The 27,489-nt window shown below is 37.2% G+C and overlaps 1 protein-coding gene across 1 annotated transcript in view; it reads left to right on the top strand.

Annotated features, from left to right (window-relative positions):
* cdh24b (cadherin 24, type 2b) overlaps positions 1–27,489 on the top strand; it is a 576,558-nt gene that overhangs the window by 449,575 nt on the left and 99,494 nt on the right. Inside the window, exon 7 of the mRNA XM_061935917.1 lies at positions 4,250–4,431. Within this exon, the coding sequence (XP_061791901.1) occupies positions 4,250–4,431 (182 nt within the window). The remainder of the gene's footprint in view (positions 1–4,249; positions 4,432–27,489) is intronic.

The raw sequence follows: 27,489 nt of genomic DNA, 5'->3' as shown, positions 1-27,489 counted from the left end.
TGATCTCAGGGCGGACACTCTAACCACTAGGCCACTGAGTAGGTGAAAACTGGCAATTCTGGAAATTCCTGGAATTTTTTTTTTTTTTTTTAACTTGGAAAATGGTAAATTGGTCGGGGATATTTTTTGAACAATCTCTTTTGGTGAACACACCACTCCTTTGGAAAACCAGGTTTCCTGGAAATTCTTGGAATTGTATTTATTTTTTAACTTGGAAAATGGTAGTTTAATCGAGGATATTTTTGAACAATTTATTTTGGGGAACACACCATTCCTTTGGAAAACCGGGAATTCTGTAAATTCCTGGAAATAATTTTTTTTTGAAAACTGGGAATTCTGTAATTTCCTGGAATTTTTTTTTTTAATTTGGAAAATGGTAGTTTGATAAAGGATATTTTTTTTAACAATCTCTTTTGGTGGACACACCACTCCTTTAGAAAACCAGGTTTCCTGGAAATTCTTGGAATTGCATTTATTTTTTTAACTTGGAAAATGGTAGTTTGATCGTCCAAAGTGAGTGTGTGGATGGTGAAATCAGGTGAGAAATGTGGGAAGTGTGCAAGTTTGAAAAATGGCCTATTTCTTTTGGTGAACACACGATTCCTTTGGAAAGCCAGGAAATCTGGAAATTTCTGGAATTTATTTTTTTTTTACTTGGAAAATGGTAGTTTGATCGGGGATATTTTTTGAACAATTTCTTTTGGTGAACACACCATTCCTTTGGAAAACCGGGAATTCTGGAAATTCCTGGATTTTTTAATTATTTTTTTTTAAATTAGAAAATGGTAGTTTGATCAATATTTTTTTTACATTTATTTTGGTGAACACACCACATCATTCCTTTGGAAAACCGGCAATTCTGGAAATTACTGAAATAAAAATGTTTTCAACTTGGAAAAATATTTTTGGAACAATTTAGCAAAACCCACAAAAAATATGCAATATTTTCCCCCTAAAATGTATTAAAGTGCAATATTTGACGTAAAATAAAAAAAATGACCTATTAAGGTCAATAAATCATAACATTGATTTTAATTCATTATTATTATTTTTGAGCAATTTTTGAAAGTCCCACTAAAATTCAGTTAAAAATAATTTGTATTTGTATTTATTTATTTATTTTTTTACTTTCAATGCTTAGGTTTCTAGATCAACTTCAGATCTATTTGTCAATTTTTGCGTTTAAAAAAAAAAGGTTTATTTTTATGCCCTTTTTTGTCAAAAATAACTTAGTTTTTTACATGCAAACACACAAAATATGCTATATTTTACCCCAAAATGGAATGTGACGTAATCAGTCTTAAATAGGTCAATAATTCGCAACATTGATTTTAATTCATTTTTATTATTTTTGAGCATGACAGTTGTTGTTTTTGAAAGTCCCACTAAAATTCTGTTAAAAATAAGTCATACATTTGTATTTATTTATTTATTTTTTATTTTCAATACTTAGGTTTCTAGATCAACTTCAAATCTATTTGTCGATTTTTACATTTTGAAACAATTTTTTTGTTTGTTATTTTTATGCCCTTTTTAGTAAAAAAAGAACTTGTTTTTTTACATGCAAACACACAAAATATGCAATATTTTACCCCAAAGTGGAATGTTTAATGTGACGTAATGGGAGCCTTAAATTAGTCAATAATTCACAACATTGATTTTAATTTATTATTATTATTTTTGAGCATGACAGTTTTTTTTTCACTAAAATTATGTTAAAAATAAGTCATACATTTGTATTTATTGATTTTTTTTTTTTACTTTCAATGCTTAAGTTTCTAGATCAACTTCAGATCTAATTGTCGATTTTTAAGTTTTTAAACAATTTTTTGTTAGTTATTTTTATGCCCTTTTTTGTCAAAAATAACCTTTAAGTTGCTTTACCAACTGAGCTCAAATGTACCTAGAAAACGAGCCCAAATAGCATGTTAGCATCGATTAGCTCGCCTGATTTAGCACTCCACACAAGTCAATAACCTCAACAAAGCTCACCTTTGGGCATCCACGCACAGTATAAAACATTTGGTGGACAAAATGAGACAAAGAAGGAGTGGCACGCAAACAAACTACGGTGACTTCCAGGACCGCCAAAATGAGTTGGTCCTCTTCATATTTAGCTTCGGCGTGTTTGCAAAAAAAAGCGCAGTTTTTCCTTCAAAGAATGATTCACTATTCGGAGACGAGGCCCGGCTGAGGTCTGAGTGCTTTTTAGTTGACGTATTAAACTTGTGAACATTGACGGCATGTTGTTTGTGCCATGACGAGCCCACGGAACCGACGCCAGATATCTGTCAAGATTTAAGTGACTGAAATCCCCCGCAATCGCATAAAAGGAATCCCGGGTGATTGTTCTGGAGCTCCTTGTTGGTTTTAGCACTCGGGGGTTGTAAACATCTACCATGAACACGGCTGTAAAGTCCCGGGATGACAATGAGAAACCTTGGGGGGACCACAAGGAGACCCAGGCGACCGGTGCAATGGACGTGGAGTGGATCTAGTTAATAGTGTGAGAGTCCAGTCCATGGTTGATCTAGTTAATAGTGTGAGAGTCCAGTCCATAGTGTATCTAGTTAATAGTGTGAGAGTCCAGTCCATAGTGGATCTAGTTAATAGTGTGATAGTCCAGTCCATAGTGGATCTAGTTAATAGTGTGACAGTCCAGTCCATAGTGGATCTAGTTAATAGTGTAAGAGTCCAGTCCATAGTGGATCTAGTTAATAGTGTGAGAGTCCAGTCCATAGTGTATCTAGTTAATAGTGTGAGAGTCCAGTCCATAGTGGATCTAGTTAATAATGTGAGAGTCCAGTCCATAGTGGATCTAGTTAATAATGTGAGAGTCCAGTCCATAGTGGATCTAGTTAATAGTATGAGTTTGTCCATAGTGGTTCTAGCTAATAGTGTGATAGTCCAGTCCATAGTGGATCTAGTTAATAGTGTGAGAGTCCAGTCCATAGTGGATCTAGTTAATAGTGTGAGAGTCCAGTCCAGAGTGGATCTAGTTAATAGTCTGAGAGTCCAGTCCATAGGGGATCTAGTTAATAGTGTGGGAGTCCAGTCCATAGTGGATCTAGTTAAAAGTGTGAGAGTCTAGTCCAGAGTGGATCTAGTTAATAGTGTGAGAGTCCAGTCCATAGTGGATCTACTTAATAGTGTGAGAGTCCAGTCCACAGTGGATCTACTCAATAGTGTGAGAGTCCAGTCCATAGTGGATCCAACATAATAGTGAGAGTCCAGTCCATAGTGGATCTACTTAATATTGTGAGAGTCCAGTCCATAGTGGATCTAACATAATAGTGTGAGAGTCCAGTCCATAGTGGATCGAGTTATTAGTGTGAGAGTTTGTCCATAGTGGATCTAGTTAATAGTGTGAGAGTCCAGTCCATAGTGGATCTAACATAATAGTGTGAGAGTCCAGTCCATAGTGGATCTACTTAATATTGTGAGAGTCCAGTCCATAGTGGATCCAACATAATAGTGAGGGTCCAGTCCATAGTGGATCTACTTAATATTGTGAGAGTCCAGTCCATAGTGGATCGAACATAATAGTGTGAGAGTCCAGTCCATAGTGGATCGAGTTAATAGTGTGAGAGTTTGTCCATAGTGGATCTAGTTAATAGTGTGAGAATCCAGTCCATAGTGGATCTAACATAATAGTGTGAGAGTCCAGTCCATAGTGGATCTACTTAATATTGTGAGAGTCCAGTCCATAGTGGATCTAACATAATAGTGTGAGAGTCCAGTCCATAGTGGATCTAATTAATAGTGTGAGAGTTTGTCCATAGTGGATCTAGTTAATAGTGTGAGAGCCAAGCATCAAGGGTTGGAATTGGGGGTTAAATCACCAAAAATGATTACCTGGCGCAGCCACTGCTGCTGCCCACTGCTCCCCTCACCTCCCAGGGGGTGATCAAGGGTGATGGGTCAAATGCATAGAATAATTTCGCCACACCTCGTGTGTGTGTGACAATCATTGGTACTTTAACTTTAACTTTAACTTAATATGTCTATAAAAAAAAGGCTTTTTTTAAAAGAAGGGTTTTTAAGCCTTTTTTAAAAGCATCCCCAGTCTGTGGTGCCCTCAGGTGGTCAGGGAGAGCGTTCCACACTGGGAGCGGCATCTTATTTGAGTTCAATATTACTGGTGTAAACATTGCTTTTGAAAACACTTCCAAAGACAAACCAGACGTTCAACTCACGCAGGCTCCAGCCCTTCTAAAAGTGTCCCCCCACCCCCGCCTGTCTCTCCCAGGTATGTGGTCCTTCTCCGTGTCCGAGCTGGCCGTCCCCGGAGCCGAAATAGGACGCATCGCGGCGGGCGACGCCGACCTCGGAGACAACGCCAGGCTGGAGTACACCATCTTGGAGGGCGAGACGGGCGACACGTTCAACATCTCAGGAGTCAACCAAGACGCGGTCATCACGCTGAACAAGGTGAGGGCAGGCTGACGGCTGTAAAAGGTGACAGGGTGGGTTTTTCTGGTCACCAAGTATTTTGTTGGTGGTTTTTAAGAAGATTGTACAAAATAGTTGTGTTTACTACACGAGAGGTCCACACACCTACATGGTAGATAGTCGTTGGCGATCACTCGAAACAAGTATGATTGTCCTCCTGTTGGTGGGATTGCCTTCAGGAGAACGCCTGTGCGTGGAATCTTTCAAAGTGGGGAGACTGGTGCACAGACAGCCACCACACTGTCCTTGGCAAAGAGAAGGCCAGGGTCCAATGGCATGGAGACCAAGACAATCAACCCCTCCTCCCCCACACCTCAGCCCCCCCACCCCCCAAATCTCCCGAATTCAAAGGTCTCAAGGCAAACGTGGCAGGTGATCTCGGAGCTGCGGTGGTCCCCAGAGGCGTGATGCCCAGGCCCACTTTGTGGACACGCCCTGGCATCACCCAATCACTGCCCCGCTGTCTTGTGGGTTAGTCTGGGAAGACAAAAAACTAGGGGAGCACACACTGAGAGAAAAGCAAGTGCTGGTAGGCGCACCATAGGCGGTCCTCCGACAGACTGGAGCTCCGGCAGCCTCATGCAGCTGGTAAATAGTAGGGTTGTCCCGATACCAACATTTTGGTACCGGTACCAAAAAGTATTTTGATACTTTTCTAAATAAAGACATTGATTAGGCCTTAGTATTTCCTGAGGAACATAGGCCGCCGACGAAAGCCTTCCATCCATTCCGGTCTTGTGCCCTTCGGTCGAGTTGTTGCCATGACAAGCCCCTCAGCCCTCATCTCCTGTTCCGTGCTTCTTCTCCAGGTTGTTCTTGGTCTCCCTCTGTTTCTTTCTCCCTGTGTGTCCCATGGTAGTGCCTGTTTGGTGATTGATTTATTGGGTTTTCTGAGTGTGTGGCCTATCCAGCTCCACTTCCTTCTCCTGATTTGCAGTTCCACTGGTTCTTGTTTGGCGTGTTCCCACAGGTTGGCATTGGTGATGGTGTCTGGCCAGTAGACTCCTGGGACCCGACGGAGGAAACGGTTTATGAATGTCTGTAGTTTATTGAGTATGCTATTGGTGGTTTTCCATGTTTCTGATCCGTACAGATCTTTATTTACTAACCTGACCTGAACCCGATAGAACAACCTCTGGGGTGACTTAGAATGGAGACTGAGAGCCAGGCCTTCACATTCCTTCCGCTCTTAAGATAAATAAAAATTGATGCCACACATGTTTGCCCATAGTTGGCGATCAAAATGCAAGAAAACAAACGACATGTATTAAATAGAGGTCCAAGTGACAAGCCACAGCTGCCTTCCATCTGGAGCATTTGTGTACGCAGACGGAAAAAATGAGAATCTGCAGTTTTTTCGCCGGGTTCAGCTGGCTAACAGTTCCCTAAAGTGTAATGTGAGAATCGTGACAATTTTGAACGGCAATTGGCTAAGACGGCCGTCAGCCCCCTATAATCATGTCCTCATGAAGATTTGTGACCAGGGTGCGGTGATGAGTGGAGACACCTGCTCATGACCATTATGGCTCATTAAAGCACATACTGGAGGGGGAGGCCATCATCAAGCATGTATCGCGTGGACCTAATGAGAAAAGAGGAGACGTGAGAAGAATATCTAAGATACTTACGTAGTATACATCTTTCAGTTGTATTCCATTATTCCAAAGCTGGGAAACATCTCTCAATACCCCACATTTTTTAAGTAACTCATCATTTACGTTCTGGTACGGTACAGGGGGAAGAAGACGGCACAGAATGCAGGACGTCGTTTTAGCTCTATTTATTTATATATATAATAACAAATGAAGTGTGAAACTAATCCAAATGTGTGTTGTGTGCGACTATGCGTAGTGTTACCGGTAGTGGTAGTGTTGAGCGAGGTGTGGAAGTCCAAGGGGGTGAGGCGAGCTCGGAGGTCCGTGGGCAGGCGTGAGGTCAAGGGGCAGGAGCGAGGTCGAGATCCAAGAGGCAGCCAGGGAACCGGAGGGAATACGGGGAGACGAGGCGCACAGCTCGTGACGCGGGAACGGGGGGAATGCTGTGTACTGGAACAGGTCGCTACGTTCTGGCCCGGAACGCAGGTTTGCACGGGCTTAAGAACCCCAGGAAGATGATCAGCCTGCGCCCGCAAAACATTACATTTTTCAGTTGTATTCCATTTTTTTGGGATCTGGTTGTCTGGGCAGCAGCCAAAGCCGTACATCTCTCAATACCCCACATTTTTTAAGTAACTCATCATTTACGTTCCATTACGGTACAGGGGGAAGAAGACGACGCAGATAGCAGGACGTGTGTGGTGTGCGACTATGCGTAGTGATTAGCTGTTGAGTGTTACCTGGTAGTGTTGAGCGAGGTGTGGGAGTGCAAGGGGGCAAGGCGAGCTCGAAGGTCTGTGGGCAGGCATGAGGTCAAGGGGCAGGAGCGAGGCGTCAAAAGTCCACGTCCAGGCGGCAGCTCGAGATGTCATGATCCGTGGTCCAGATCATGTTTTTGTTATGTTCTGTTAGATTTTGGACTCCCTTAGTTCCTGTTTTTGTGCACCCTTGTTTGTTACCATGGTTACTTATTATTCCCACCTGGCTCTGATTAAGAGAATTAAATCATGTTTTTACCTGCACGCCTTGTCCGGAGTAGTCCGTCTGCCTTCCTGGGAGAACGACCCCGCAGTAAGCTGCGAAAACCACGTCGTGACACCAGATGCAAGAGGCAGCCAGGGAACCAGTGGGAATACGGGGAGACGAGGTGCACAGCTCGTGACGCGGGAATGGGGGAATGCTGGGTACTGGAACAGGTCGCTACGTTCTGGCCCGGAACGCAAGTTTGCACGGGCTTAAGAAGCCTGTGACACTTTCATTAATTACATTACAATGATATGTATTACCACCGTAAATTACGGACCATTTCCTACGCTTTGAATCCTGTGGCTTTGTAAAATGTATGGATTTTGCAAAAAAACAATTTTAAACTCGCAAAGACACTGAAAAGGTGTGTTATTGTTTGTGCTATGGCGCCATTTTTCGGACGAGTTCGCTCACTGCAGGCGGCGCAGTGCCCCGGCTGTTTAGAGCTTTGAACCGGAAGTGCAAGTGCCGTTCCGTCTTTTAGGTTTCCATAGTGCGTCTACTCGTATGGATTCTTCATTCCTCACTCCAAGCAACGTTTGTGAGTTTTACAATATAACTAAAACTATTCTTACTTACCGATGTCTGTAGGAGTGTTTTCATGCACATTTGTTCGTGCTATTGTCATGTCATGAAGCTAGCGCCGTTAGCAGTAGCTAATTTGCTCACACATTTACTGCCTGTGTTAGTATCATTAACTGACAATGACATTCTTTTGTATTGTTTTAGTTTCGTAAATTCCCCTAAACGTCAGCGTGACGTTAGAGTCTGTTTCGCTGATTGAAAAGCTAGCTTGCACAGCTACGATGACTTCTGTTTTGTTTGATCAGCCGTTTTACTGCCGTGTTACAGACACCAATTTCATCACCTCCAAGCAACGTTTGTGAGTTTTACAATATAACTAAAACAATTCTTACTCACTAAACCGTCCCTTGTGTGATGTCTGTAGGAGTGTTTTCATGCATATTTGTTCGTGCTGTCATCATGTAATGAAGCTAGCGTCGTTAGCATTAGATAATTTGCTAACACATTTACTGACTGCGTTAGTATTACTAACTTACAATGGCATTCTTTTTGTATTGTTTCAGTTTCGTAACCGTAACGTTAATGAGTCTGTTTCGCTCATTGGAAAGCTAGCTTGCACAGCTAGGATGACTTCTGTTTTGTTAAATCATCCGTTTTACTGCCACGTTACAGGCACCATTTGGAAATAATTAAGGTATGTCAATAAAAATGTACAAAATATTTTGTGTAAATAACTAATTTCACAACATACACATCTGCGGCTTATAGTCCGGAGCAGCTAATATATATCAATCAATCAATGTTTATTTATATAGACCTAAATCACAAGTGTCAGATCCCACATCAGGGCAAGGAAAAACTCAACCCAGTCGGATGACAATGAGAAGCCTTGGAGAGAACCGCAGATTTGGGTGACCCCCCCTCTAGAACGACCGGTGCAATGGACGTCGAGTGGATCTAGCATAATATTGTGAGAGTCCAGTCCATAGTGGATCTAACATAATAGTGAGAGTCCAGTCCATAGTGGATCTAACATAATAGTGAGAGTCCAGTCCATAGTGGATCTAGCATAATAGTGTGAGAGTCCAGTCCATAGTGGATCTAACATAATAGTGTAAGAGTCCAGTCCATAGTGGATCCAACATAATATTGAGAGTCCAGTCCATAGTGGATCTAACATAATCGTGTGAAAGTCCAGTCCATAGTGGATCTAACATAATAGTGAGAGTCCAGTCCATAGTAGATCTAACATAATAGTGTGAGAGTCCAGTCCATAGTGGATCTAACATAATAGTGAGAGTCCAGTCCATAGTAGATCTAACATAATAGTGTGAGAGTCCAGTCCATAGTGGATCTAACATAATAGTGAGAGTCCAGTCCATAGTGGATCTAACATAATAGTGTGAGAGTCCAGTCCATAGTGGATCTAACATAATAGTGAGAGTCCAGTCCATAGTGGATCTAACATAATAGTGTGAGATTCCAGTCCATAGTGGATCTAACTTAATAGTGAGAGTCCAGTCCATAGTGGATCTAACATAATAGTGTGAGATTCCAGTCCATAGTGGATCTAACATAATAGTGAGAGTCCAGTACATAGTGGATCTAACATAATAGTGTGAAGGTCCAGTCCATAGTGGATCTAACATAATAGTGAGAGTCCAGTACATAGTGGATCTAACATAATAGTGAGAGTCCAGTCCATAGTAGATCTAACATAATAGTGTGAGAGTCCAGTCCATAGTGGATCTAACATAATAGTGGGAGTCCAGTCCATAGTAGATCTAACATAATAGTGTGAGAGTCCAGTCCATAGTGGATCTAACATAATAGTGAGAGTCCAGTCCATAGTGGATCTAACATAATAGTGTGAAGGTCCAGTCCATAGTGGATCTAACATAATAGTGTGAGAGTCCAGTCCATAGTGGATCTAACATAATAGTGAAGGTCCAGTCCATAGTGGATCTAACATAATAGTGAGAGTCCAGTCCATAGTGGATCTAACATAATAGTGAGAGTCCAGTCCATAGTGGATCTAACATAATAGTGTGAGAGTCCAGTCCATAGTGGATCTAACATAATAGTGAGAGTCCAGTCCATAGTGGATCTAACATAATAGTGAGAGTCCAGTCCATAGTGGATCTAACATAATAGTGTAAGAGTCCAGTCCATAGTGGATCTAACACAATAGTGTGAGAGTCCAGTCCATAGTGGATCTAACATAATAGGGAGAGTCCAGTCCATAGTGGATCTAACATAATAGCGTGAGAGTCCAGTCCATAGTGGATCTAACATAATAGTGAGAGTCCAGTCCATAGTGGATCTAACATAATAGTGAGAGTCCAGTCCATAGTAGATCTAATATAATAGTGAGAGTCTGATGCACAGGCGAGCGATCCACCCCGGGTCCCGACTCTGGACAGCCAGCACTTCATCCGTGGCCACCATATATAAAAAATGTTTTCCTTCTAAAATGTAGTGGCTTATATACCGATGCACTCTATAGTTCGGAAAATACAGTAATGACTTTTTTTTTAACTAATTTTCTCAATCAGTGTGTTCCTGAACAGCCTCTGCTGATGGCATCGTATGCATAGGTTACACGCTCGGTATCCTTTTTTTTGCAAATCTGAACATATGCTATTACATGCTGGCTTCTATTGCCAATGAATCCCTAAAGAGGTCAAAAATGCACAAATAAAGTGTACCGACAAACTAGCAAGCCCGATCATTTGCATTTCCTCGTCTGCAGCGGTGCCAAAAACACATTCCACACTGGGACTTGTTCCATCAGAACCATTAACTGCCGTGGCTTATAATAGCATATGCAATCTACCTTCCCACTGGCACGGACTACAGACGCTGGAAATACAGCAGCTGGCTCTCAGCTACTAATAGTATATAATTTAATTTCCACATTAAATGGCATCATGTAAATAGCCTGTTTAGTCTGGCCAGTAATAAATATTTAGTTGATAATTACCTATGAAAAGTCTTAATTTTTTGGGGTTGCTTCCAAATGCAGCAAACTGATATATAGGCCAAGATTCAGAGTTTCCTGTATAATCAGCAACTTTCTTGCAACTTTATAGTACATAGAAACCTGCTCAGGTTTGATTGGATAGTAAACAAACGGGAGTCAGCGCTGAAACCAGAAAGCTCCTCCGATTTATTTCAATAGACTTAACTTAGTTCTCCCTCACACGGAAATTGAATATTTTCTAGTTTGGGGGCCACATTTCCAGAAAACTAAGGACCGGAGGCCCAGATTTCTCCCTTCACTGTAACTGAAGCACAGTACGTCTGACTATGGTAGCCGTAATTCGCCAACAATCCAGCTTACCGGAGTCGTGCTTTCAGGATAATTGTATCTAAGTTATCACAAAACTTTGTGTTACATTGAGTTCAGCTCGCCATGCGAGAGGACAAAAAGATGTCTTTGACGTATTGTAATCCACGGGAAGATTTTGTCTTTACCCGAGATCTACAAAGCGGAGAGGAGGCAGGGCCTGACCTCCCTCCAGGCACCTTTTCTTTGAACTGCTTTACGACCTTTTCTTTGAACTGTTTTGTAACAAAGGCGGTGGCTATTTACGACCTCCCTCCCTTAGAAACAGCTGTTGCCATGTAATCAGGGAAAGTCCAAATAAAAGAGGAGGCGTACAATCTTTCGTCAGAGCGTGGGGCGACACTGTACAGTGTCTACGCGTTTCTCCTCATTGAGCTAAATTTAATTCTGTCTCTGTTTAGTTCCTTGCTTCTTGTCTTGTTTAATAGATGTCATCAGTGTTTGAACCTGACACGTGCGAAAACATTTTGACAGATTTTGTGTAATGTTCTATATTCTCAATGAAACATCAAAGTTTTGGTGTCGCTCGCTTACGGGTACTTGCGAGCGTCATTTGTTCAACGGGCAGTCCAAATGTCTTATGTGTGACTGCCATCTACTGGTCACACTTATCATTACACCAAGTACCAAAAAGAATTGCTTCAATGTAGGTAAGCACAATCAGAATTAAAACGTATGTAGGCGCACTGGGTTATAAGGCGCAACTAAATAGTAATCTGCTCAAATTTGATTGGATAGTAAACAAACGGGAGTCAGCGCTGAAACCAGAAAGCGCCTCAGATTTATTTCGATAGACTGACTTAGTCCTCCCTCACACGAAATGGAATATTTTCTAGTTTGGGGGCCACATTTCCAGAAAACTAAGGACCGGAAGCCCAGATTTCTCCCTTCACTGTAACTGAAGCACAGTACGTCTGACTATGGTAGCCGTAATTCGCCAACAATCCAGCTTACCGGAGTCGTGCTTTCAGGATAATTGCATCTAAGTTATCACAAAACTTTGTGTTACATTGAGTTCAGCTCGCCCTGCGAGAGGACAAAAAGCTGTCTTTGATCCTACCAAGCAGAAGGCTTGTAAAACTCCACTGTGTACGATGGGAAGCGACATGAAGGCGTCAGTTTCTTTGATGTATTGTAATCCACGGGAAGATTTTGTCTTTACCCGAGATCTACAAAGCGAAGAGGAGGCAGGGCCTGACCTCCCTCCAGGCACCTTTTCTTTGAACTGTTTTACGACCTTTTCTTTGAACTGTTTTGTAACAAAGGCGATGGCTGTTACGACCCCCCCTCCCTTAGAAACAGCTGTTGCCATGTAATCAGGGAAAGTCCAAATAAAAGAGGAGGCGTACAATCTTTCGTCAGAGCGTGGGGCGACACTGTACAGTGTCTACGCGTTTCTCCTCATTGAGCTAAATTTAATTCTGTCTCTGTTTAGTTCCTTGCTTCTTGTCTTGTTTAATAGATGTCATCAGTGTTTGAACCTGACACGTGCGAAAACATTTTGACAGATTTTTGAGCGTTGTGTGTAATGTTCTATATTCTCAATGAAACATCAGTACAACAGTACGTCTGACTATGGTCGCCGTAATTCGTCAACAATCCAGTTTACCAGAGTCGTACTAAAACAATTTTGACAGATTTTTGAGCGCGGAGTGTAATGTTGTATATTCTCAATGAAACATCAAAGTTTTGGTGTCGCTCGCTTACGGGTACTTGCTAGCGTCATTTGTTGAACGGGCAGTCCAAATGTAGTATGCGTGACTGCCATCTACTGGTCACACGTATCATTACACCAAGTACCAAAAAAAAAATGCTTCAAGGTCGGTAGGTAAGCACAATCAGAATTAATACGTACATTAGGCGCACCGGGTTATAAGGCGCAACTATATAGTAATCTGCTCAAATTTGATTGGATAGTAAACAAACGGGAGTCAGCGCTGAAACCAGAAAGCGCCTCAGATTTATTTCGATAGACTGACTTAGTCCTCCCTCACACGAAATTGAATATTTTCTAGTTTGGGGGCCACATTTCCAGAACAACTAAGGACCGGAGGGCCAGATTTCTCCCTTCACTGTGACTGAAGCACAGTGCGTCTGACTATGGTCGCCGTAATTCGCCAACAATCCAGTTTACCAGAGTCGTATTAAAACAATTTTGACAGATTTTTGAGCGTGGTGTGTAATGTTCTATATTCTCAATGAAACATCAAAGTTTTGGTGTCGCTCGCTTAGGGGTACTTGCTAGCGTCATTTGTTGAACAGGCAGTCCAAATGTCTTACACCAGAAAGCTCCTCCGATTTATTTCAATAGACTGACTTGGTTCTCCCTCACACGAAAAGGAATATTTTCTAGTTTGGGGGCCACATTTCCAAAAAAATTAGGACCGGAGGGCCAGATTTCTCCTTTCACTGTAACTGAAGCACAGTACGTCTGACTATGGTCGCCGTAATTCGCCAACAATCCAGTTTACCAGAGTCGTACTAAAACAATTTTGACAGATTTTTGAGCGTGGTGTGTAATGTTCTATATTCTCAATGAAACATCAAAGTTTTGGTGTCGCTCGCTTACGGGTACTTGCTAGCGTCATTTGTTGAACAGGCAGTCCAAATGTCTTACACCAGAAAGCTCCTCCGATTTATTTCAATAGACTGACTTGGTTCTCCCTCACACGAAAAGGAATATTTTCTAGTTTGGGGGCCACATTTCCAAAAAAATTAGGACCGGAGGGCCAGATTTCTCCTTTCACTGTAACTGAAGCACAGTACGTCTGACTATGGTCGCCGTAATTCGCCAACAATCCAGTTTACCAGAGTCGTACTAAAACAATTTTGACAGATTTTTGAGCGTGGTGTGTAATGTTCTATATTCTCAATGAAACATCAAAGTTTTGGTGTCGCTCGCTTACGGGTACTTGCTAGCGTCATTTGTTGAACAGGCAGTCCAAATGTCTTACACCAGAAAGCTCCTCCGATTTATTTCAATAGACTGACTTGGTTCTCCCTCACACGAAAAGGAATATTTTCTTGTTTGGGGGCCACATTTCCAAAAAACTAAGGACCGGAGGGCCAGATTTCTCCTTTCACTGTCACTGAAGCACAGTACGTCTGACTATGGTAGCCGTAATTCGCCAACAATCCAGTTTACCGGAGTCGTACGAAAACATTTTGACGGATTTTTAAACGTGGAGTGTAATGTTCTATATTCTCAAAGAAACATCAAAGTTTTGGTGTCGCTCGCAAGTACCCGTATGGGCAATCCAAATGTCTTATGTGTGACTGCCATCTACTGGTCACACTTGTCATTACACTATGTACCAAAACAAATTGCTTTGTGGTCAGTAAGCACAATCAGAATTTATACGTACATTAGGCGCAGTGTCGATTTTTGAGAAAATCAAAGGATTTTAGTCCGAAAAATAAAGTCTATATTACGGAGAACTTGGTCCTCTACAGTAAACATTCGATTTTGTCAGAGCTCCAGTAGCACTATGCTGTTTTTTAAGATCTGCAAAATTGTGAGTCTCTCACAAGTTTTAAACTCATAGGCCACAAGTTAAATAGCCTAAATCCCAGGAGTCAAACTCAAGACCAGGGGCCACTTCATTCTATGTGGCCTGCGAAACCCTGGAAATAATAAGTGTCAATAGTTCATCTTTCTTCAATAATGTATTCTCAATTTCGACTGGGGAAAAAAAAAGTAATGCATGCAAATGTAGCTATTATCTCGCCGGTATTTCATTTTTTTGTCATTGAAAAGCTTTTCAAAATAAATCCTACACTGGCCGAACTAAAATATCTGCTTGCCACTCATGCTTCCAAAGCAAGTTTCCCATGAGTTTTTAAGGAAAACAACGGTAAATGAAGGGTCAGTTGTGTAATCATCAGTGCCTCCAGGATACTACGAACCTCTTTTGTCATAGTTGAGGCCTAAAATGCCTGATTTTGCCGCGACTAGGGTTGTCTCGATACCAATATTTTGGTACCAGTACTGGTACCAAAATGTATTTCGATACTTTTCTAAACAAAGGGGACCACAAAAAATGGCATTATTGGCTTTATTTTAACAAAAAATCTTAGGGTACATTAAACATATGTTTATTATTGTAATTTATTCCTTAAATAAAATAGTGAACATACTAGACAACTTGTCTTTTAGTAGTAAGTAAACAAAGTCTCACTGACTTATATATGTGTATATATATGTTTGTATAAATACATATATATATATATATATATATATATATATATATATATATATTAGATTAGATTAGATTAGATTTATTGGTCCCCTTGGGGAAATTAATTGTCACTGCCGTACATTTAAACACTAGACATTACACATCACACAAAAAAAATAAAACAAAATAACAAAAAGACATCATACATGACTAACACACATTTACAGGCTTGTCAGACAGGTCGGCCGGGCCTGCTGTTAAGGGCGGCTATAGCTGCAGGGATCAGGCTTTTCCTGAGGCGGGCCCTCCGGAATTTGATTGTTCTGTACCTGCGCCCTGATGGTAGTGGGATGATGTATTGGTGTAGTGGGTGAGTGATATCCTGGACTATTGTTTTTGCCAGTCGGGTGATGGACCTGTGGTTTATGTCTGAAATGTTGGGTGTGGGTAGGCCGATGATTTTAGCTGCTATGTTTGTAATGCGTGTGAGTTTGGTCCGGTTGGTTACAGAAAGCATGGTGAAAAAACATGTGGAACAGTACAGAAGGATGGGTTGAACAATGCTTTGGTAAAGTAATAACAGGAGATGAGGTGCAACGTATAGTCCTTTAAGTTTCCGGATGGCTGACAGTCTTTGTTGACTTCTTTTTTGAATGTCCGTGGTGTGTTGATCAAAGGTGAGTTTATTGTCCAAGGTTATGCCCAGGTATTTAAAAGTGTCAACTGTTTTAACTGTTTGTGTGTTTATGATGATGGGGTTCTGAGGTGAGGGGGGGTTGAACCATATTTCTTTTGTTTTATTGACATTGATTTCCAGATAACTGGCTGTGCATGACTCTGTGAAATGTTTGACTGTGTTATGATAGTCCAGGATGGATTGACTGTTGGAGAGGAGTGCGAGAATGGCTGTGTCATCTGAGTATTTTAAGTATGTTGTGGTGGGTGAGATGCTACGGCAGTCATTGGTGTAGAGTGTGTACAGGAAAGGGCTCAACACACATCCCTGTGGGACCCCGGTGTTGATGGTAAGCATCGGGGATGTGTTTGAGCCCACCCTTACTGCTTGCAATCGGTCGGTGAGAAAGTTGTGGGTGAGGTGGATCAGCTGAGGGGGGATGTTGAGCTGGTGTAGTTTCCGGATCAGTAGATGATTCTGTAGGGAGTTGAAGGCGGAGCTGAAGTCCACGAAGAGGATCCTGGCAAAGTTGCCTGGGGAGTCCAGATGCTGGAGGAGGAGATGCAGCAGGCAGGCCACAGCATCCTCTGTGCCCCTCCTGGCCCTGTAGGCAAATTGGAGGGGGTCCAGGTGTGGGGTGACAACTGGAAGGATGTTGTGAAGCAGCAGTTTCTCCAGGCACTTCATAATTATGGATGTGAGGGCTATGGGGCGGTAATGGTTGAGTTCTGTGGGTCTGGATTTTTTCGGTACTGGGATGATGGTTGCAGTTTTCCACAATGTAGGTATTGTTGCAGTCCAGTAGCTTTCACAGAAGAGTGACTATATATATATATATATATATATATATATATATATATATATATATATATATATATATATATATATATATATATATATATATATATATATATATACACACATAATTCAACGAGTAACGCATTTTGGGGTTAAATGCTTTTTTTTAATTAAAAAGTTACTTTTTTCTTGAAGGGAATTTCATCATGGATTAATCTACTTGACAATATTTACAATCACCCAACATGGAGTTAGCATAACTTTTGGGTTAAAACAATTCAACCCAATAGTTTGGTTGGGAATAAGCCAACATTAAGTTATCAAACCTCAACTTTTTGGTTGAATAATTCAACGCAAAAAGTTCAAATAGGGGGTTGGTCCTTTTCTGAACCAGCAGTTGGGTTGAACTTTGGTCATTTTTATTTTATTGTTTATATTATTTATTTATTCATTTGATGGGGAAATCATAATACAGGTACTGAGAAAACAGACACTTTTTTTTTGTTCCACCTACCAAAATTTGTTTTCAAAAAATAAAATAAAATGAACAAATACAAAAAAAAAAGAAAATTACAGAAAAATAATACAAATTTAATAATAACACTCCCTTCCACCCCAACTTGCTGCAAAATGTTTTATTTTTTATTTTATTTGTATATTATTTTTTTGTTCATTAAATAGGGAAATCATAATACAGGTACTGAGAAAACAGACACTTTTTGTTTTGTTCCACCCACCAAAAAAAAAAAAGAAAAATACAAAAAATACAAAAAATGAAATGAAATAAACAAATACAAAAATATAAACATTTACAGTTGGGGTTTTTTTTCAACCCAACATTTTTTTAGTGTGTAACTAAAAACGTCAATGCAAGGATCTGCCAAGTTCCTCTAAACCACAGGAACTTGCTGCAAAAATGTATGTCTCCCAAGTTTTGAACTAAACCCTGGGGCCAGATTTGGACCCCGGACCGCCAGTTGAATATCCCTGTCTAAAGATATATATATATATATATATACATACATACATACAGATATATATATATATATATATATATATATATATATATATATATATATACATATACACTTATATAATAATTAAAAGAGTAACGCATTTTTGGGTGAAATACTTTTTTTTTTTTTATTATTAAAAAGTTACTTTTTTCTTGAAGGGAATTTCATTATGGATTAATCTCCTTGACAATATTTACAATCACCCAACATTGAGTTAGCATAACTCAACTTTTGGGTTGAATAATGCAACGCAAAAAGTTGGATTGAAAAAAAATTAACCCAAAATGTTGGGTTAAAATAACTCAAATAAGGGGTTGGTCCTTTTCTGAACCAGCAGTTGGGTTAAAATTTGGTCATTTTTATTTTATTTTTCATATTAGTTATTTATTAATTTGATGGGGAAATCATAATACAGGTACTGAGAAAACAGACACTTTTTTTTTGTTCCACCTACCAACATTTTTTTTCAAAAAATAAAATAAAATGAACAAATACAAAAAATAATAATAATAATAAAAATGTAATAATAACACTCCCTTCCACCCCAACTGGCTGCAAAATGTTTTATTTTTTATTTTATTTGTATATTATTTATTTATTCATTAGATAGGGAAATCATAATACAGGTACTGAGAAAACAGACACTTTTTTTGTTTTGTTCCACCCACCAAAAAAAATAAAAATAAAATAAAATACAAAAAATTAAAAGAAATAAACAAATACAAAAATATAAAACATTTTACAGCTGGTTTTTTTTTCAACCCAACATTTTTTAGTGTGGAACTAAAAACGTCAATGCAAGGATCTGCCAAGTTCTTCTAAACAACGGGAACTTGCTGCAAAAATGTTTGTCTCCCAAGTTTTGAACTAAACCCTGGGGCCAGATTTGGACCCCGGACCGCCAGTTGAATATCACTGTCTAAAGATATATATATATATATATATATATATATATATATATATATATATATATATATATATACATACATACATACATACATACATACATACATACATACATACATACATACATACATACATACATACATACATACATACATACATACATATATATATATATATATATATATATATATATATATATATATATATATATATATATATATATATATATACATATACACTTATATAATAATTAAAAGAGTAACGCATTTTTGGGTGAAATACTTTTTTTTTTTTTTTATTAAAAAGTTACTTTTTTCTTGAAGGGAATTTCATTATGGATTAATCTCCTTGACAATATTTACAATCACCCAACATTGAGTTAGCATAACTCAACTTTTGGGTTGAATAATTCAACGCAAAAAGTTGGATTGAAAAAAATTAACCCAAAATGTTGGGTTAAAATAACTCAAATAAGGGGTTTGTCCTTTTCTGAACCAGCAGTTGGGTTACAATTTGGTCATTTTTATTTTATTTTTCATATTAGTTATTTATTAATTTGATGGGGAAATCATAATATAGGTACTGAGAAAACAGACACTTTTTTTTTTGTTCCACCCACCAAATTTTTTTTTCAAAAAATAAAATAAAATGAACGAATACAAAAAAAATACAAAAAATTACAGAAAAATAATACAAATTTAATAATAACACTCCCTCCCACCCCAACTTGCTACAAATGTTTTTAATTTTTATTTTTTTTGTATATTATTTATTTATTCATTAGATAGGGAAATCATAATACATGTAATGAGAAAACAGACACTTTTTTTGTTCCACCCACCAAAAAAAACAACAACAAAATTTTTTTTATTTAAATAAACAAATACAAAAATATAAAAAAATTTACAGAAAAATTATAAAGATTAAATAACACTCCCTCCCACCCCAAGTCCTACATTTCCGTTACAGTTGTTTTTTTTTTCAACCCAACATTTTTTAGTGTGTAACTAAAAACGTCAATGCAAAGATCTGCCAAGTTCCTCTAAACAACAGGAACTTGCTGCAAAATTTTGTGATTTTTATTTTATTTGTATATTATTTATTTATTCATTAGATAGGGAAATCATAATACAGGTACTGAGAAAACAGACACTTTTTTTGGTTCCACCCACCAAAAAAATAGAAATAAAATAAAATTGAATAAAATTAAATAAACAAATACAAAAATGTAAAACAAATTACAGAAAAATTATACAAATTAAATAATAACACTCCCTCCCACTCCCAGTCCTATATTTCCGTTACAGTTTTTTTTTTCAACCCAACATTTTTTAGTGTGTAACTAAAAACGTCAATGCAAGGATCTGCCAAGTTCCTCTAAACAACAGGAACTTGCTGCAAAATTTAGTGATTTTTATTTTATTTGTATATTATTTATTTATTCATTAGATAGGGAAATCATAATACAGGTACTGAGAAAACAGACACTTTTTTTTGTTCCACCCACCAAAAAAAAAAAAAAAAAAAAAAAATTAAATACAATGAAATAAACAAATACAGAAATTTAAAAAAAATTACAGAAAAATTATACAAATTAAATAATAACACTCCCTCCCACCCCCAAGTCCTATATTTCCGTTACAGTTTTTTTTTTTTCAACCCAACATTTTTTAGTGTGGAACTAAAAACGTCAATGCAAGGATCTGCCAAGTTCTTCTAAACAACGGGAACTTGCTGCAAAAATGTTTGTCTCCCAAGTTTTGAACTAAACCCTGGGGCCAGATTTGGACCCCGGACCGCCAGTTGAATATCCCTGTCTAAAGAGAGATATATATATATATATATATATATATATATATATATATATATATATATATATATATATATATATATATATATATATATAATAATTAAAAGAGTAACGCATTTTTGGGTGAAATCCTTTTTTTTTATTATTAAAAAGTTACTTTTTTCTTGAAGGGAATTTTATTATGGATTAATCTCTTTGACAATATTTACAATCACGCAACATTGAGTTAGCATAACTCAACTTTTGGGTTGAATAATTCAACGCAAAAAGTTGGATTGAAAAAAATTAACCCAAAATGTTGGGTTAAAATAACTCAAATAAGGGGTTTGTCCTTTTCTGAACCAGCAGTTGGGTTACAATTTGGTCATTTTTATTTTATTTTTCATATTAGTTATTTATTAATTTGATGGGGAAATTATAATATAGGTACTGAGAAAACAGACACTTTTTTTTTTGTTCCACCCACCCAAAATTTTTTTCCAAAAATAAAATAAAATGAACGAATACAAAAAAAATAAAAAAAATTACAGAAAAATAATACAAATTTAATAATAACACTCCCTCCCACCCCAACTTGCTACAAATGTTTTTAATTTTTATTTTTTTTGTATATTATTTATTTATTCATTAGATAGGGAAATCATAATACATGTAATGAGAAAACAGACACTTTTTTTGTTCCACCCACCAAAAAAACCAACAACAAAATTGTTTTTATTTAAATAAACAAATACAAAAATTTAAAAAAATTTACAGAAAAATTATAAAGATTAAATAACACTCCCTCCCACCCCAAGTCCTACATTTCCGTTACAGTTGTTTTTTTTTTCAACCCAACATTTTTTAGTGTGTAACTAAAAACGTCAATGCAAAGATCTGCCAAGTTCCTCTAAACAACAGGAACTTGCTGCAAAATTTAGTGATTTTTATTTTATTTGTATATTATTTATTTATTCATTAGATAGGGAAATCATAATACAGGTACTGAGAAAACAGACACTTTTTTTTGGTTCCACCCACCAAAAAAATAGAAATAAAATAAAATTGAATAAAATTAAATAAACAAATACAAAAATGTAAAACAAATTACAGAAAAATTATACAAATTAAATAATAACACTCCCTCCCACTCCCAGTCCTATATTTCCGTTACAGTTTTTTTTTTTCAACCCAACATTTTTTAGTGTGTAACTAAAAACGTCAATGCAAGGATCTGCCAAGTTCCTCTAAACAACAGGAACTTGCTGCAAAATTTAGTGATTTTTATTTTATTTGTATATTATTTATTTATTCATTAGATAGGGAAATCATAATACAGGTACTGAGAAAACAGACACTTTTTTTTGTTCCACCCACCAAAAAAAAAAAAAAAAAAAAAAATTAAATACAATGAAATAAACAAATACAAAAATTTAAAAAAAATTACAGAAAAATTATACAAATTAAATAATAACACTCCCTCCCACCCCCAAGTCCTATATTTCTGTTACAGTTTTTTTTTTTTTAACCCAACATTTTTTAGTGTGTAACTAAAAACGTCAATGCAAGGATCTGCCAAGTTCCTCTAAACAACAGGAAGTTGCTGCAAAAATTTTTGTCTCCCAAGTTTTGAACTGAACCCGGGGGCCAAATTTGACCCCCGGACCTCCAGTTGAATATCCCTGTCTATAGAGACGAATCAGTCGACTGACGTACGCAGTTCTCTCTCGCAAAAATTAATCTTTTTTGAAAGTCTAGATGGCGGATGAGGACACCAAAATTAAGACCACTTGAGCTTCGGTAAGTTAAAGTTCAGCAAGATTCATGAAAACAATCCTCACATAAAAGTGGTTTTCAGGACAGGATTCCCCCCCCCCCCCCCCCCCCCTCTCCACTCCCATAAATGTCTTTTGAAGGGAAGCGGAGACGAGGAGGGATACAGTAACATATGCAGGAAGAAAGAAATTGAAATGTAGGCCCCTGGGACTGATTGGAAAAAAAGAAGCGATGAATAAAAGTGGAGAAGATGAGAGGGCCGAGGGAGGGGAGCTAAAATGAGGTTCTGAGAAGCGGGAGTACTGCAACAAGGCGGCGTGACTCATATGAAAACCCGAGTAGTGTCAAGACGGAAAAGGGGAAAGGTGCGGAGAAGTGCTGCCAAAGTCATCCCGGTGAATAAAGCAAAAATATAAAGTGGCGTCAATGATAATTCAGGCAAATATTACCTTAAATGGGAACTAGATTTTTGGGCTATTTTCCCTACCGTTCACAATAAGAGAAAGAAAGACAAAATATACATATTTGTTTTGCATTCTAACATTCTAAAACCGGCTTGTTTTTGGTGGTTAGCAATGCAGCTAATTGGAGCAATCACTTTAAAATTGCATTAAAAATCATCAACAATATTATATATATATATATATATATATATATATATATATATATATATATATATATATATATATATATATATATACTTGCAGTGTGTATATTGTACATATTACATATTGTTATGAAGGTGTCTGTTACTACATTATATATATACTTGCAGTGTGTATATTGTACATATTACATATTGTTATGAAGGTGTCTGTTACTACATTATATATACATACCTGCCAACTTTTGAAATCAGAAAAACCTAGTAGCCAGGGTCCAGGGGCCGCAGGCCCCGGTAGGTCCAGGACAAAGTCCTGGTGGGGTGTTCAGGCCCCCCGACGCAAAATGATTGATTGCATTCAGGCAGGTTAAAATGTTGCTAAAACCATCACTTTTCTATCAGTCACAGTGACTTTTCAAAACAAAAATATTACAGCAAAAATCATATGGGTTGATTGACATGTTTATTCTGTAAGCTAACTTCAATAGTTTGAAATTATTTTGACAGTTAATACCAGTTATCCTGTCAACCTTTCACAAGACTTCAATTTGTTAATTGAAAGTATAAACAGTATAAACACTTTTTACAGTAAACAAATGGTAAAACAGTACTAAACAATTCCATTAAAAAAAAAATTGGTGTCATTATTAACTTTCTGTCCAAGCTTGTGTAATCTACTGCCTTGTTCAATTGTAAAAAATATTCTGTGCCTAAAATTCACATTTCTATCACAATTATCATACTGTAAACATGGTAAGCTAACTTCATTAAAATTAATAGTCCTGTCAATAGCATGGAATTACAATTCAAATGTAGTTTTTTTGTAAGCCTTTCAAAAGAATTCAAAATATGAAAAATTAATGAAAATTAATTTAAGCCATCAGACACTTGAAAAGTGGCACATCACATCTCTAATGTAATCATTTTAACTTTTCAACAGAAATAGCACTGCAAAAATATTAAGGACATACTTCTGTATTTTGGTAGTTATGCTGTCAACATTTAACAAGATTTCTTCAACTTGGACTTGAAAGCATAAATAGTACAAACACTTTTAACAGTATAACAGTACTAAACAATTCCAATAGATAACATTGGTGTCATTACCTTTTTGTGGCTAAAATCCAAATTTAGCAACGGCATTAGACTTGTGTTTTTTTGTCCCAACGTGGTCTTTTACATCGCTAATTCCTCCGTGTCCGATCGAAAAATCTTGTCTGCACAAGGTGCAATTCGCGTAGTTTTCACCCTTTTTGGAACGGATAATTATCCCCGGATAGGCTTTTGAATATTCTTCACGGAATGACTGCAGTTTTCTTTTCGGTTTAAGACTCGTTTGCAATTTTTCTTCGGCTGATTCCATGATCGTTCGCTCGTTTGGAAACAATGGGCAACAGGTGCCTCGTGCTTGGCAGCGGTGCTATAAATAGCCTCGCGCATGGCATTCGGAATGGCTCGATAGGAAGTTACGGGAAGCAGTGTCGATTGTGATTGTTGTTACGCGATTTCGTGAATAAAACTTAAAAAAAAAAATTGTTTTTTAATTAATGAAAAAACGTATTTTTTTATCACTGCAACCGTAACCCGGAATAGGTTGATGAAAACCGTACTAATTACGGGAAAACCGGAGTAGTTGGCAGGTATGTATATATACTTGCACTGTGTATATTGTACATATTACATACTGTTATGAAGGTGTCTGTTACTACATTATATATATATATATATACTTGCACTGTGTATATTGTACATATTACATATTGTTATGAAGGTGTCTGTTACTACATTATATATATATTTGCAGTGTGTATATTGTACATATTACATACTGTTATGAAGGTGTCTGTTACTACATTATATATATACTTGCAGTGTGTATATTGTACATATTACATATTGTTATGAAGGTGTCTGTCACTACATTATATATATATATATATATACTTGCAGTGTGTATATTGTACATATTACATATTGTTATGAAGGTGTCTGTTACTACATTATATATATACTGGCAGTGTGTGTATTGTACATATTACATATTGTTATGAAGGTGTCTTTTACTACATTATGTATATATACTTGTAGTGTGTATATTGTACATATTACATATTGTTACGAAAGTGTCTGTTACTACATTATATATATACTTGCAGTGTGTATATTGTACATATTACATATTGTTATGAAGGTGTCTGTTACTACATTATATATATACTTGCAGTGTGTATATTGTACATATTACATATTGTTATGAAGGTGTCTGTTACTACATTATACATATACTTGCAGTGTGTATATTGCGCATATTACATATTGTTATGAAGGTGTCTGTTAGTACATTATATATATATACTTGCAATGTGTATATAAAACATATTACATATTGTTACGAAAGTGTCTGTTACTACATTATATATATACTGGCAGTGTGTGTATTGTACATATTACATATCGTTATGAAGGTGTCTGTTACTACATTATACATATACTTGCAGTGTGTATATTGTACATATTACATATTGTTACGAAGGTGTCTGTTACTACATTATATACATACTTGCACTGTGTATATTGTACATATTACATATTGTTATGAAGGTGTCTGTTGCTACATTATATATATATATATATATATATATATATATATATATATATATATATATATATATATATATATATATATACTGTATATATACTTGCAGTGTGTATATTGTACATATTACATACTGTTATGAAGGTGTCTGTTACTACATTATATATATACTTGCACTGTGTATATTGTACATATTACATATTGTTATGAAGGTGTCTGTTACTACATTATATATATACTTGCAGTGTGTATATTGTACATATTACATATTGTTATGAAGGTGTCTGTTACTACATTATATATATATTTGCAGTGTGTATATTGTACATATTACATACTGTTATGAAGGTGTCTGTTACTACATTATATATATATATACATATATATATATATATATATATATATATATATATATATATATATGTATATATATACTTGCAGTGTGTATATTGTACATATTACATACTGTTATGAAGGTGTCTGTTACTACAATATATATATACTGGCAGTGTGTGTATTGTACATATTGCATATCGTTATGAAGGTGTCTGTTACTACATTATATATATACTTGCAGTGTGTATATTGTACATATTACATAGTGTTATGAAGGTGTCTGTCACTACATTGTATATATACTTGCAGTGTGTTTATAAAACGTATTACATATTGTTATGAGGGTGTCTGTTACTACCTTATATATAGACTAATAAAACGTTGACGGAGGGTTTTGAAGTTGTTTTAGAGGGCTTTGAAGGCTACAATGGTGACTTTTATTATTTTAATTTACGTAACGTTATGTGTAGGTACCTCATGCAACCCTGCTTGAAAAAAATCACTTGACAAAAAGTATTATCTTTAAAATCGTAAAAAAACAAACAAAGAAAAAACGAAGAACTCTGTTATTGTCTCTCATAATGATTGTGAATGATAAGTAAAATAAAACAAAATAAATGACGTGAAACAGACAAAGGAACAATGGATTATGTGTAAAAAAGCAGAATCATGGTCAGACATGTAAAACTGCAGGTAATCACACCTTCTACCGACAGGATTGCCGTCTTTTATTGCAATCATCTCCCTCCAAAAGCACCCTGCCGGCAAGGGAAATAGATGACACAAAGGCTGCGGGGAACCACTGAATACAATTCAAGGCTGGATGTGAAATAATTCTTCCGAAGCACTGGAACAAGTGTTTAATACGCACAGAAGCTGCTAGGGGCCGGTGTCAAAAGTAGTTCTATCTGAAGTCCTTGTCGGGTTCGGTATGGTTGCTACCGTTCAAGCCATTATGGAACTCCACTCTCGACGTTTATAGCTGTCAAAATGGTGAGAAACATATCAATAACTGTATTGTAAGGTTAAATTACAAACCCCGTTTCCATATGAGTTGGGAAATTGTGTTAGATGTAAACGGAATACAATGATTTGGAAATCATTTTCAACCCATATTCAGTTGAATATGCTACAAAGACAATATATTTGATGTTCAAACACAGCAACACGTGACAAAGAAGTTGGGAAAGGTGGCAATAAATACTGATAAAGTTGAGGAATGCTCATCAAACACTTATTTGGAACATCCCACAGGTGTGCAGGCTAATTGGGAACAGGTGGGTGCCATGATTGGGTATAAAAACAGCTTCCCAAAAAATGCTCAGTCTTTCGCAAGAAAGGATGCGGCGAGGGTCACCACTTTGTCCACAACTGCGTGAGTAAATAGTCAAACAGTTTAAGAACAACGTTTCTCAAAGTGCAATTGCAAGAAATTTAGGGATTTCAACATCTACGGTCCATAATATCATCAAAAGGTTCAGAGAATCTGGAGAAATCACTCCACGTAAGCGGCATGGCCGGAAACCGACAGTGAATGACGGCACTGTATCAAAAACCGACATCAATCTCTAAAGGATATCACCACATGGGCTCAGGAATACTTCAGAAACCCACTGTCACTAACTACAGTTGGTCGCTACATCTGTAAGTGCAAGTTAAAGCTCTACTATGCAAAGCGAAAGCCATTTATCAACAACACCCAGAAATGCCGCCGGCTTCTCTGGGCCCGAGATCATCTAAGATGGACTCATGCAAAGTGGAAAAGTGTTCTGTGGTCTGACGAGTCCACATTTCAAATTGTTTTTGGAAATATTCGACATCGTGTCATCCGGACCAAAGGGGAAGCGAACCATCCAGACTGTTATCG

Source organism: Nerophis lumbriciformis, linkage group LG03, assembly GCF_033978685.3.
Source record: "Nerophis lumbriciformis linkage group LG03, RoL_Nlum_v2.1, whole genome shotgun sequence".
In the NCBI taxonomy this organism is placed as follows: domain Eukaryota; kingdom Metazoa; phylum Chordata; class Actinopteri; order Syngnathiformes; family Syngnathidae; genus Nerophis; species Nerophis lumbriciformis.
This window is presented reverse-complemented; position numbering and strand designations above follow the sequence as displayed.